Raw genomic sequence first — 14,426 nt, forward strand, 5'->3', positions numbered from 1 at the left:
CTCACCACCTTTTTTTTTTAATGTTTTATTATTTATTTTTGAGATTGAGAGAGACAGAGCACAAGCAGGGGAGGGGCAGAAAGAAAGGGAGACACAGAATCCAAAGCAGACTCCAGGCTCTGACGTGTCAGCACAGAGCCCAACACAAGGCTTGAACTCACGAACCACAAGATCATGACCTGAGCCAAAGTCGAACGTTTAACCAACTGAGCCACCCAGGCGCCCCCACTCTCACCACTTTTATTCAACATAGTATAGGAAGCCAAAGCTACACCAGTCATACAAGAAAAAGGAATAAGAGGCATCCAAATTGGTAAGGAAAAAGTAAAACTTTCATTATTTTTATGTAGATGACATGATACTATATAGAGAAAACACTAAAGACTCCATCAAAAAACTACTGGAACTGATAAATGAATTCAGTAAGGTTGCAGGATACGAAATCAATATACAGAAATCCACTGTATTTCTATTCACTAATAATGAAGCAATAGGAAGAAATTTAAAAAGCAATCACATTTACAACGGCACCAAAAAGAAAAAATGCTTAGGAATAACTTAACCAAAGAGTTCAAAAACCTGTACTCTAAAAACTATAAAACATGATGAGAGAAATTGAAGACAACACAGACAAATGTAAAGACATTCCATGCTCATGGACTAGAAGAACAAATATTTTTAAAATGTTCACACTACCCAAAACAATCTATCTACAGATTTAATGAAATCCCTATCGAAGTATAATCAGTGGGGTGCCTGGGTGGCTCAGTCGGCTGACTGTCCAACTCTTGATTTCAGCTCAGGTCATGATCTCACGGTTTGTGGGATTGAGTCAAGCTCTGCATTGGAAGCATGGAGGCTGCTTGGGATTCTCTCCCTCTCTCTCTCTCTCTCTGTCAAAATAAACTAAAAAACAAAACAAAACAAAAACAACAGCATTTTTCACAGAACTAGAAAAAATAATCCTAAAATCTGTATAAAACTACAAAAGACCTCAAATAGCCAAAACATTCTCAAAAAAGAAAAACAAAGCTGGAGGTATCATAATTCCGGATTGCAAGTTACACTACGAAGCTGTAGTTACCAATACAGTATGGTACTGGCACAAAATACACACATACATCAATGGAATAGGACTGAGTGCCCAGAAACAAACCCAGGATTATATGGTCAACTGAACTTCAACAAAAGAGGCAAGAATATGCAACGAAATAAAGACAGTCTCTTCAACAAATGGTAGTGGGAAAACTGAGCAGCTACATGCAAAAGAATGAAACTGGACCTCTTTTTTACACCATATACAAAAATAAACTCAAAATGGATTAAAGACCTAAACGTGAGACCTGAAACCATAAAAATCCTAGAAGAGAGCACAGGCAGTAATTTCTCAGAAATTTGGCATAGCAACATTTTTCTACATGTGTAGACAAAGATGCTCAGTATCACTCTTCTTCAGGGAAATGCAAATCAAAACCACACCAGTCAGAACGGCTAAAATAAAAAACAAGAAATAATAAGTGTTGGCAAGGATGTGGAGGAAAAAAAAACCTCTTGTGTCCTGCTAGTAGGAATGCAAACTAGTGTAGTCACTGTGGAAAACAGTATAAACATTCTTCAAAAAATAAAAATAGGATTAACATATAATCCAGTCATTGCACTACTGCGTATTTACCCAAATCACACAAAAACACTAATTTGAAAGGAAATATGCACCTCTATGATAACTGCAGCATTATTTACAATAGGCAAGTTATGGAAGCAGCCCAAATATCCATCAAAGACAAAGATACACAAATAAATGTCCATCAATGGAGAAAGATGTGATATATATAAACATGCACACACACACACACAAGTGGACTATTATTCTTCCATAAAAATGAATGAAATCTTACCATTTGCAACAACATGGATAGCGCTAGAGTATAATGCTAAGTGAATTAAGTCAGTCAGAGAAAGACAAATACCGTATGATTTCACTAATGTGGAATTAAAAAATATATAAATAAACAAAGAGAAAAAAAAAAAAGAGAGATAAACCAAAAAACAGACTCTTAACTATAGAGAACAAACAGATGGTTACCAGAGAGGAGATAGGTAGGGGGATGACTGAAATAGGTGATGGGGATTAAAGACTATACTTATTATGATGAGCACTGAGTAATGTATAGAATTGTTGAATCACTATATTGTATACCTGAAAGTAATATAACCGAATGTTAAAAACACTGTAATTAAAATTTTAAACATAAAAAAAAAATACAACCGTGGGTTTTACTTTTTTTTTGTTGTTTATTTATTTGTTTTGAGAGAGGGGGTAGGGGTACGAGTGGGGGAGGGACAGAGAGGGAGAGGGAAAGAATCCAAAGCAGGCTTCTCACTGTTAGCACAGAGCCCAATGCAGGGCTCAAACTCATGAACGGTGAGATCATCTTGAGCTAAAATCAAGAGTCAGATGCTTAATGGACTGAGCCACCCAGGGGGCCCACAACCATGTATTTTAAAAAATAATTACAATAAGCTAATAATTTTATTTGTGTTTAGTTTATCTCCCATAAAGTGTTTTAGAAAACTCTACCATTGGGGCGCCTGTGGTTAAGTGTCTGACTTCAGCAGAAATCATGATCTCGCGGTCTCTGAGTTTGAGCCACGTGTCGTCGGGCTCAGTGTTGACAGCTGACCCTGGAGCCTCCTTCAGATTCTGTGTCTCCCTCTCTCTCTGCCCCTCCCCGACTCACACTCTGTCTCTCTCTCCTTCAAAAATAAATAAACATCAAAAAAAATTTTTTTTTAAAAAGAAAACTACCATTAGTTATTTGAAAAAAATTCAAATACTTATAGATTGGACAGATATTTAAATGAATGGAGGAGAAGGTTTGAACCAGGCATATATCTAAGGATTTGTTTAAAACATATATATTTAGTCAATTCTAATCATTTGCAGTATTTATTTTCTATAAAGTCAATGAAAACAGTGGAAACAAAGGGTTAGGTTCCCACAAGCTTTCAGTCAAAACATTTTCATCAATTGATTAATACATAACTTTGTTTTGTTTGCTTTTTTAATATTTTTTTAATGTTTATTTATTTTTGACAGACAGAGAGAGACAGAGCACGAGCTGGGGAGGGACAGAGAGAGAGAGAGAGAGAGAGAGAGAGAGAGAGAGACAGAATCCGAAGCAGGCTCCAGGCTCTGAGCTGTCAGCACAGAGCCCAACGCAGGACTCAAATTCACAAACCACGAGATCATGGCCTGAGCTGAACTCAGACACTTAACCGACTGAGCCACCCAGGCGCCCCTACATAACTTTGTTTTATGTGTTTCCATTTAAAGACACCCCATTCACTGATAATGAACTCATGGCCAAGCACACTGTAACTTATGCATGAACAAAGCATATCAAATACAAGTTTTTTCTCCATGAGGCACATCACAGCTTTGTACACAGAAACAATAGATAGTAACTCAGCACTATGCTTGGGGGCCATTTAAAAGAGCAAAGTCACCTATATAAAGCAACAAAATACAAAAAACATGGAAAAGGACTCTGCAAAGAATAATTGTTTATACATAAGAGAAGAAACAGGAAGGCAGAATGTCACATTATTTAATCTCAATGATTCAGAATCTTCTCCACTTTGCAAATGTCTACAAATGACTATGAAAGTGCTAGAAATATTAATTTGGGGGGTTACAAAATAAATATCATCATGTCGGCAAATTCATAAATAAAGAATCCATGAATAATAAGGATCACTTATGTATATATATTTACACTTTACACTTACATTTATGTAAACCATTTCAGTATTTTATAAAACTGGGCTAGAAAACCTAATTTATCACAATCTTATCTCTTTTTTAGGGAACAAATTTTTTTTAACCAATAGAACAGTCAACACCTATTTACATTTTATATTCAGATACTGTATAAAAGATTCCAATCCCAATGCCCATAAGAAATTCAGAACCCAGGCTGGTAGAGTGTACAGATAGATATAATTATATTTATAACAACTCCCTTGATATAAACATACATCAAATCTCATCAATTAAGATATGTTCTAAAGAGTATATTACATTTCCAAAAGGCAAAATTTAAAAATGTGAAATGTAAATATATATATTCTTTAAAATGGATAGTTTTAAACACTCGAAATACCAAGCAAAATAACTAAGCACAGTTAAGCATAAAGAATTGCTCAGACTATTCTAAAAAATCATCTCCAAGACAAATCAAGAAAGTTTTAAAAACTGATGAAGATAAGCTATTATGCTGTAGCATACACTTAACTATCTACATCAAAAGAATATGTAAAAATGATCTAAAATGACTGAAAAAGGAAAATTCAATAATTACTTACCTGACTTTATCCCTGAACTTCACAATTGGCACTTTTGCTCGAATCAACTGAGGTCTCTCTATGTAGCCAGCTGAAGGACAAAATATGAATATCTGTAAACATTTCTCAAATTCATAGTGTTCCAATGTATATTTTTAAAAAATGGTTTCTTACTAAGCTAAAACAGTTTATGAAAACACAGTCTTTTAAGATCGCAAAGAAAGGACATTATCAAATTCTTCTAAGACTGAAAATTCCAATACCATTTAGAGGGCTTTATATTAAAATTCAGAAGTGTGGTCTAATATCTAATAATACTTATAAAGAAATTCATCAGAGCATTATAAGCAGGAAAAATATCTAGGCTGGCAGGAGCATAGCTCATTTCTGTTATAGCATAAGGCAGAATCTTACAGCAGCCATAAATATCATATTTACAAAGAGTCTCAAATGTGGAAATGCCTGCAACATGATAGATACATGGGATAGTGATACATTTAAATAAATATGATCCCTAAGAGGAAGAATACATGTATACATATTTTTTACTCCATTAAGCACAAAAATATTTTTTGAAAATAATACATGTTCATTATAGAAAATTAGGAAAATACAGAAATATGTAAAAAAGAAACTGCCAACTCTTCCCAAAGGAGCAGTTTCCTAATGTTATAAAGAAAAACATAATACCAGAATTAAAAAATTTTCCCGTTATAATGCTTTTACCACCAAAATCATAAAATATGTCAAGCTTCAAAAAGAATTTGTAGGCAGGAATTCAATGAGGCTTAATGAAAAATAAGAATTAAAAGTTTCAAGTTCCAGGGGCAGGTTGTGACACCAAAAAACAAACTACACTCCTCAGGCAAATTACTGAATCCACTAATCACCATTCTCCTTAACTATGAAAAATAACAACCAAAAATACCTTTGAATTAAATGATCTCTAAGGTTCCCTCCATTTTTAGTATTTGGCGTTAATAATAGCTATTAAACATCTACTTAAGGTATGAATTACTCCTTTATTTTACAGATGTGAAAACTTAAGTCCACTAAAATAAATCACTTGATTTCTACCCAACAACAGATATAACTTGCTCATGGGCAGTAACAGGTCACTTGACTTTGAATTTGCCAGTTCAAAGCCTGACACATAAGTACTATCTGGCTGAATAAATGAACACATCTCTTTCCAACATCACGTGGCGAGTGTGACTTCAACAATCTACGATATTCTGTGGAAGTTTAAAATAAATTATGACGGCTTAACACATGTGGATAAAATGTGCTTAGCTAGGTTATTCAAAGAATAAAATCTTATAATACAGTGGCCGAAGTCAATAATTTGCTTTCTGTTGGAATAATTCACTTGGGCTTCATGTTCAGTGATATTTTTAAAATGTGATGTCACAAATTGCATGTCACTGCGAAACAGATGAAATTCTCACTCCCTCACATGAATACCCATAAGACTTTATCTGTATCACTTTCTTGGCTTTTCACAGATACTATACACTACAGCTATTCATTTAATGCTGTAGCTTCCCTAACAGCCTATAATCTTTTGAGAAAAAGAAATAAAGCTTATATACATTTGAATTCCCCAGTGCATGTAGTGGGATTATCTCAATAAAGAATTGTTCTCTTTTTAATCAAGTTAAAAAAAATTCATTTGGGAAAAAAGGATCCACATTATGTCTATCCTGACCAGAAAATAAACAATTCTTATCAGAAAACAAAGTAAGAGACATATTAAGACATATTAAATAGTTATGTCAGATGACATATGAACTTGAGGCATATGAGACTTACAAAGTCTGGTACAGAAGTGTTTATGGACTAAGGTGAGTATATGCCGTGCTTCAGTCTTCTGATTGACCTGAAAAAAACACTGAAAAGTTAAAAATAAAGTGTTTTTTCACTATCTTTCTAAATTCAATGTTTTATTTTCTTAATGTTTCTCAACAAAGAGAAAAAGCATACTTTTCTTTCAAGTTACTTTTCAATATACACTAAATTATGTTATAGAAAATGTCAACTTTTATGCTTTCACATCAACATTCCTAAATCAATTCCTAATTATAAACTTAAAGCAAAATTTAAAAAATATCAAAATTCTTATGCCATTTTCTTACTTTAGTAAAAATGCACATAAAGTAATCCTCTCCTAGAAAAACAAACAGAATTTTAACTTTCTGTAACATGTTTTATTTCCCTATCTACATTGTGAGCTGCTTTAAGGACAAGTTCTGACAACACAACACAAACATATGAACCAGATGGAGGATTGGTGTGATGTGGCTGAAAAGAGTCTAACTGCATGAGAGATTTAATTAAAACTCTAGTATTCTTCACTATGTTTATTATTTCTGAGGGTTTTTTTTTCCTTTATATGATTGCAAAGCATAGAAAAGTGTCAGAGTTTCTTTCCTGGAATAAACCTCTTTCTGATTTGCAGTAATTATAAGCCAATTTTATTAGTGAAATAATAAAATAAAAATATATATTACCATTCAGTAGGTATTTTTGTATTTTTAAAGAGGCAGAATATAATAAAGCACATTAAAATTATACTGAAATTAATCTTGGGTAATTCAGAAGAGACTTCGGCATATTAAAGAGACTGCCTCAAGTCAGCTTAGTGAACACCGATTACTGTTGTATTAAGGACACACAAGAGTATCAGTTAACAGGAAATTCAAACAAACATAATACTAAATAACAAAATTTGGTTGCTAAACAAAAGTAAAAAGAAACAAGCCAAAATATTTAAAAAATATTTTAAATGTCAATGAAATCCCTTTGTGTATTCCCAAAATAAGAACTCCAAACCCCGTAGCATTTTCAAGGGGGGAGAAAAGATTAAAAGAAGAATCATTGATAATTTAAATGGAAAGGAAATACAGTAAAACTTTGGTTTGCAAACATAATTCATTCTAAAAACATGCTTGTAATCCAAAGCACTTGTATGTCAAAGCGAATTTCAAGAACCATTGGCTCATTTGTGATCACGTGACATTTGGTGTCACGTACTACAAGTATTGCAAGACCTCACTAGTTAATCAAGTTAAAATTTATTAGAAATGTTTGTTCATCAGGGCACCTGGGTGGTTCAGTCGGTTAAGCGTCCGACTTCAGCTCAGGTCATGATCTCACAGCTCGTGAGTTTGAGCCTTGCGTCGGGCTCTGTACTGACAGCTGAGTCTGGAGCCTGCTTTGGATTCTGCATCTCCCTCTCTCTCTCTACCCTCCTCCACTCATGCTGTGTCTCTATCTCAAAAATAAATAAACATTAAAATAATTTTTTTTTAAATAAATGTTTGTTCATCTTGCAGAACACTCGCAGAACAAGTTACTCACAATCCAAGGTTTTACTATATCAAGATAATACTGACACATTCTCTTCATGTCTGTTGCATCTTGGCAACATATCCAATCCAAGCAAACAGAGGTAGAGCTCTTTAAAAACACAGTGAAGCCATCTCACTTCAACAACTTAAAAATAAATTAATGCTAAAATCCCCGTTATGCTTATGTGTGCATGTGCATATGCCTTAAAAGAGAAAGAAGCATTTCCTGGGTTTTCCTGAATTAATATGAACAACAAATCCAAAGAACTAATTAAAACAAGTTTTTTTCGGGGCGCCTGGGTGGCTCAGTCGGTTAAGTGTCCGACTTCAGCTCAGGTCACGATCTCGCGGTCCACGAGTTCAAGCCCCGCGTCGGGCTCTGGGCTGATGGCTCAGAGCCTGGAGCCTGCTTCCAATTCTGTGTCTCCCTCTCTCTCTGCCCCCCCCCCCCCCTTCATGCTGTGTCTCTCTCTGTCTCAAAAATAAATAAACATTAAAAAAAAATTAACAAAAAACAAGTTTTTTTCTTCAATGATTTTTATATGAAATTTAACTTTTGAAATAAATGTTTCATTACTTACTGGTTCCTCTTTAACAACTAGGCATAAATCACCGTCACTGCTCCGAGTACCAAATCCATTTAAAGAGGACCCAACCAAAAAAAGTCTGCTTTCTAGAGAAATAGAACAGATTATAAAGTATTATTTAAAATTTTAAATAGGAACATATATATGTAAAGGGCATGCAAAATAGGAAAACATACGTGGAAATAAGAGCTGAATTTCTCTCTGCAGCTGTGTTCGACACAGTTCTTTCTTCTTTAAATCACTTACTTGCTGCTGACATGCTTCAAATAACTCCAGTATCTGCTGACTCAACTTGAATCCACCACAACAAAAAGTAAAAATTTTGTTCAGAAACGTAAACGTAATTACCATACTAAGAAGTGTAAAACAACACTACCAACGGTATCTTTAAAATGAATACATATAATCTCCTTACACTTTCCAAAACTACTGTCACTCAAGTAATGATAGTTACTTAGTAAATAAAATAGTTACAAACTTTTCCCAAGTAAAGTATCATTGGTTAATCACAAAAAAGTACAACTGGTCACAGATAATTCTTAAAGAATATAATCCATGGGACAGCAAACTATAATCTTTGGTTGCAGCCTGTTTTGGGAAGGCACATGAGCAAAGAATGGTTTTTACATTTTTAAAGGGTTATATAAACAAACAGATAAATAAAAATACGCAACAGAAACATGTGAGTGGCAAAGTATAAGACATTTACTGTCTGTCCCTTTAAAAAACAAGTTTTGCCCAACCCCTGATATTTATACCACCAATAACAAACACTAACAAACTTTAGAAGCCCCTGGTTGTCTTTTTTCATGCAAACCACCCTTATTCCCCATTCTTACAATACTGGCCTGAACCCTTTTTGTTACCATCTACAGTTAGATCCTCTTGTTTATCTACCTATTTGATTCACACTTCCCCCTTCAACCCAACTCTTGCCATCATCACAGGTAATTTCCTCATCTACAATGCGCTACGTATCACAACATACTCCCACCATTTCTGAACTTTCTTACTCCAACATTTTTTCCCAGCTTTACAATCCCGCAGCCATAACATGGTCTTTACAATAAAACAGAATTTCTCTAGCTCTGAACTTTAATAGACCTGGATTCCACTGAATCCTTCCTTTTCTCCGAGCTCATCAACACCTGAATGGTGTGATTTCCTTCCCTACCCAGTCTATACCCCAGAGTGAATCCCTTGAACCACTCTTTTATCATGCCTTAACATTATTCCCGTGTGAAGCTCTGACTCCTGTCCTGCAAAATGCTAATCTTAGGTCTAAACAAACAACCACCTTCTAAGCTCTTACATCTCAGTTGCTAAAATGAAGCTGAAAAAAATATTTAAATCACAAAATTGGCATCTTTCAAATTTATATTTTAAGGTCTAGCCCAGGGTTGGTCCTTACCATCACTAAGACACCCATGCCTCTGGTTAGATTTTGCTCTCATTTTACACCATCACCATTTTAAATCTTTACTACTTTCCTCAAGTCCCCTATACTTACTTCATTTTCTTTAGCAAATAACTTTACATAAAGTTTACTATGCAAATTGAAAATACCAGATGTGACATTCCTCAGTTTCCTAACGGCAACCTTTTGCAAACTAACATATCTAAATAAAATAAAATCTCATCTCCTTCCCTCTTCTGTCAGACAAACTGTTCTCTTCCCCTATTCAAAGTTCATCCCTCTACCAATACTTTGGTATCCAAGCCCTCTGGTCACTCCAGAGCACAAATATTTCCATCTGTTTTTCATCTTTCTCTTGCATTTTCAGCCTCTCCTTCTCTAGGCCTTCCTCAGAGTCCAGGCACAAGTCCACCCATCATTTAAAATGTTTTCTTAAAATGAACAAAACAAAAAAAGGAAATAGATTCAAATATACAGAGAACAAAATGGTAGTTGTCAGAAGGAGAAGGTGAGGGAATAGGCAAAATAAGTGAAGGGGATTAAGAGGTACAAAGTTTCAGGGGTGCCTGGGTGGCTCAGGTTAAGCGTCCAACTTCGGCTCAGGTCATAATTTCACGGTTTGTGGGTTTCAGCCCTGCACCAGGCTCTGTGCTGACAGCTCAGAACCTGGAGCCTACTTTGGATTGTGTGGCTCCCTCTCTCTCTGCCCCTCCCCTGCTCACACACACAGACACACACACACACACAGACACACACACAGACACACACACAGACACACACACACACACACACACACACATGCACTCTCTCTCTCTCTCTCTCTCTCAAAAATAAACATTAAGATACAACATTTAATAAAAAAAGAGGTACAAACTTTCAGTTACAAAATAAACAAGTTACAGAAATGAAAGGTACAGCACAGGAAATACTGTCAGTAGTATTACAATAATTGTGTATGGTGACAGTAATTATACTTATTGTGGTGAGCATTTCCTAATATATACAATTGTCAAATCACTATGTTGTACACCTAAAATTAATATAATATCACCTATCCTTCAACTAGAAATAAGTTTTTTAATTAAAAAAAAATTTTTTTAAGTAGACTGAGAAAAGAGTGAATAAACATTTCCTTTTATCATGTTTAGATTACACATTTTAAGAAGACAGGCAGTCTGGGCAACTTGGTGATGAAAGAGACAATTTTTTAATATCACTTTGATAATATTAACATCCTTAACATTAATATTTTAATACTTTTAATAACCTTCCCTCCAAAAAGATAAAGCAACTAGGAGAATTAAATAAACAGATCAAACCAAACCAAATCAAAATAAAACATGGTGAACAAATACAATACAATGACTATGTATTACTCATGGACCCCAAAATATGAGCAGAGGGGACCAAATACCAATAGTACCAAGACCTACATGGTATCAGAAATACGAAGAAAAAAAGGAAAAAAAAATTTTGGACAGTCCCAAAGCCAGACCATCCAGAAATCAAACTGCCCATAGGTACTACTTCCTGCTCCCTTCCTCAAATTAAGGAATCCAATTCCGAGTGGAACAGCAATCAAAACTAGGGGAGAGTTTCACAGGCTATATGCAAGAGTCCACAGATAAATGTAAGAGGATCAAAGAAATATCAGAAATCTCAAAAAAAAAAAAAAAAAAAAAAAAAAAAGTGAAAGCTCCTTTCTAAAACAAAGCAAGAAACTGGAAGGAGGAGAAATCTAAAATAAACAGTAAAGAGCCATTAGATGCAAAGAAAAGACAGTGTAGCATTACGATGATTCTGACTCCACAGGGACATTTGACAATGCCTAGCAACATTTTTAGTTACCATAACTGGGGGGAAGAGAGGTGCCATTGGTTCATCACTGGTATCTAATAGATAGAGGCCAGAATGCCACTAAACATCTTACTCTGAATAGGTTGATCCCTCACAGCAAAGGTCATCTAACTCAAAAATGCCAATATTGCAGAGGGTGAAAAATCCTACTCTATATAAAAGGAGAGAAAAGGTCTCAGAAAATATATTTCTTAAATACTACATAACAACAGAAGACAAGTCCTAAAGCCATAAACCCAGGAAAGCTAGCCTGCCCAACCCTCATAAAAATGGTACAGGAAAAGATCCCTCAGTTGTATTTGTATTTGTTAAATACAAATTAACAGAAAACTGGAATCTCAGAAAGGGAGGAGGTGTGAATGAGAGGCAAGAAAAAAAATTTGAAGAAATGATGCCTAAAGAGGATTCTGGTCAATTCCCATACAAAGTTTTAAAAAGAAAACAGAAGAGAGTAACACTCCTACAGATAATAAAGCACACCACAAAGACATGTCCACAAGATTAATGGAATTTTTAACATAATATATCAAGCCAAGGCATTTTTTCTCATGTTTTAAGTTTCTAAGGTTACTAGTATAGTACTATACTAGTATATATATTGGTACTAACAAAAAACAATCGGAAATCTGCATTTAAAAAACATCAATAACCGCAAAAAACAAGAAATATTTACAAATATATTTACCAAAAGATATATAAAACTTGTACATTTAAATTACCAAATATTGATGTAAAAAATTAAAAGCCTAAACAAATGGAGAGCTATACCATGCCCATGGATCAAGTAACTACTAGTAAGACGTTAATTCTCCTGAAATTAATCTATACAGTCAGTACAATCAAAAGAAAAGAAAAGAAAAGATGGGAGGCCAGGTGGCTCAGTTGGGTGAGTGTCTGACTTCAGCTCAGGTCATGATCTCATGGTTTGTGGGTTCAAGCCCTGCATCGGGGCCTGGAGCCTGCTTTGGGTGACTCTCTCTCTGTCCCTCCTCTGTTGACACCCTCTGTCTCTCTCTCTCTCTCAAAATAAGTAAATAAACATTAAAAAAAGGCGGGGGGGGGGGGGGCACCTGGGTGGCTCAGTCGGTTAATTGTCCAACTTCGGCTCAGGTCATTATCTCCCAGCCAGTGAGTTCCAGCCTCGCATCAGGCTCTGTGCTGACAGCTCAGACCCTGGAGCCTGCTTCAGAGTCTGTGTCCTTCTCTCTGCCCTTCCCCTGCTCATATTCTCTCTCTGTCACTCAAAAGTAAATAAAAGAAAGAAAGAAAGAAAAAGAAAGAAAGAAAGAAAGAAAGAAAGAAAGAAGACAAGACCAGACCTAGCAGGCTTGTTTCTAGAAACTAAGAAAATAACTTTAAATTTTATTTGAAAGGCAAAAAAACAAGAATACACACACACACAAAGAAGAAGACAAAATTTGGAGGATCTGCATTACCTGCCTTCAAGACTTACAAGATAGTATGGCATTGGCAAAAGGATAAAAAAGATAACAAAAAATATTGAAAATATTTGTGAATATTATGTCATTATATAATGACTCAAACTAATGAGGGAGAGAGGTATAGATGAAATAAAACTGGCAGTATGTTGGTAGTTTTTAAAGTTTGGTGATATAAGGATCTGTGATACCATATTCTATTTTTGTACGTATTTGATATTTTCCATAATAAAAAGCATCCAAGTTTATAAAAGATTTGAAAAAGGTTTCCAGTAAAGTGGTTAATATAAATATTTTTTAATTTTTTTTTAACATTTATTTATTTTTGAGAGACAGAGAGAGATAGAGCATGAGCAGGGGAAGGGTAGAGAGAGAGGCAGGCTCCGGGCTCTGAGCTCCAAGCTGTCAGCACGGGGCCTGATGCAGGGCTCGAACTCACAAACCGCGAGTTCATGTGAGTCCATGACCTGAGCCAAAGTTGGACGCTTAACCGACTGAGGCACCCCGGCGCCCCTAAAATTTTAAATGACACTTGAATGATTAAGTTTAATTCATCTGTAGGATTGGCAAACTATAACCTGTAAGCCAAATAACCGTCTCTGAACTGTTTTACAGGCCAGTAACATAAAATAATTTTTACATTTTTTAAGGATTGCTTCAAAAAGAAAGAAAAAAAATTTAACAGAGGCCCCACATAGCCCACACGTCTAAAATATTTACTATTTGGCCCTTATAGAAAAGTTTTGCCAATCCCCTGATCTACAGAATCAGTTAGGCAGATCAACACAATCCTAGAACTGATAGCAGGTACTATCCTACATATAATTACATTTGTTGGATAACAAAAAGTTACAAATTTCTTTATAACAATGCTCAAATGAAATTTTATATATAAAAATTCTTTCATCTGAATGATCGTGTTCATATAGAAACATTCACATATGAAAAAATTTATGATTATATGAAAAATATAATACTATATACTAGCTCCCTTCCCTTTTTTACACTCATGGAAACATTTCTTCTCTTTCAAGTACTGTTATAATGGAGATCTAATAGGTTTCTATACAAAAGAATTTTCCTTACTATCTAATTATTTACTTAGGGATTCTCATTATCAAATTATGTTTTTGTATCTTAGAACAAACACCATACAGAATATAGAGTAAAAATGCGACAAAACTCAAAATTAATACACATATATGCTAAAGTAAGACTTCTACTTAAATTTAGAGAAATATTTCAGAAGACGGTTCAATAATTCAGGGGAGCAGGGAGGGAGGTAGGATATGAATTCTCCTCAGCTGATGAATATCAAGCATCAAATATTCAGATCATATATGTAACACCAAGGTGACTATTAATAATGGCACTTCAGGAACTTTCTTTAATTGCTTTTGCTTCACTCAGGCACCTGAGTGGCTCAGTGAGT

The 14,426-nt window shown here is 34.9% G+C and overlaps 1 protein-coding gene across 2 annotated transcripts in view; it reads right to left on the reverse strand.

Moving 5' to 3' along the window:
• Window positions 1-14,426, reverse strand: part of TENT2 (terminal nucleotidyltransferase 2) — a 71,449-nt gene that overhangs the window by 36,579 nt on the left and 20,444 nt on the right. Inside the window, exons 5-8 of one of the 2 annotated variants that reach the window (XM_060635468.3) lie at window positions 8,458-8,572; window positions 8,276-8,367; window positions 6,157-6,223; window positions 4,366-4,435 (exon numbers count right to left, since the gene is read on the reverse strand). In XM_060635468.3, coding sequence (XP_060491451.1) covers window positions 4,366-4,435; window positions 6,157-6,223; window positions 8,276-8,367; window positions 8,458-8,572 — 344 coding nt within the window. Of the gene's footprint in view, window positions 1-4,365; window positions 4,436-6,156; window positions 6,236-8,275; window positions 8,368-8,457; window positions 8,573-14,426 lie in introns of both variants that reach the window. The other variant, XM_060635467.3, reaches the window with a different exon arrangement.

Source organism: Panthera onca, chromosome A1 (genome assembly GCF_046562875.1).
Source record: "Panthera onca isolate mPanOnc1 chromosome A1, mPanOnc1 haplotype 2, whole genome shotgun sequence".
NCBI lineage: Eukaryota > Metazoa > Chordata > Mammalia > Carnivora > Felidae > Panthera > Panthera onca.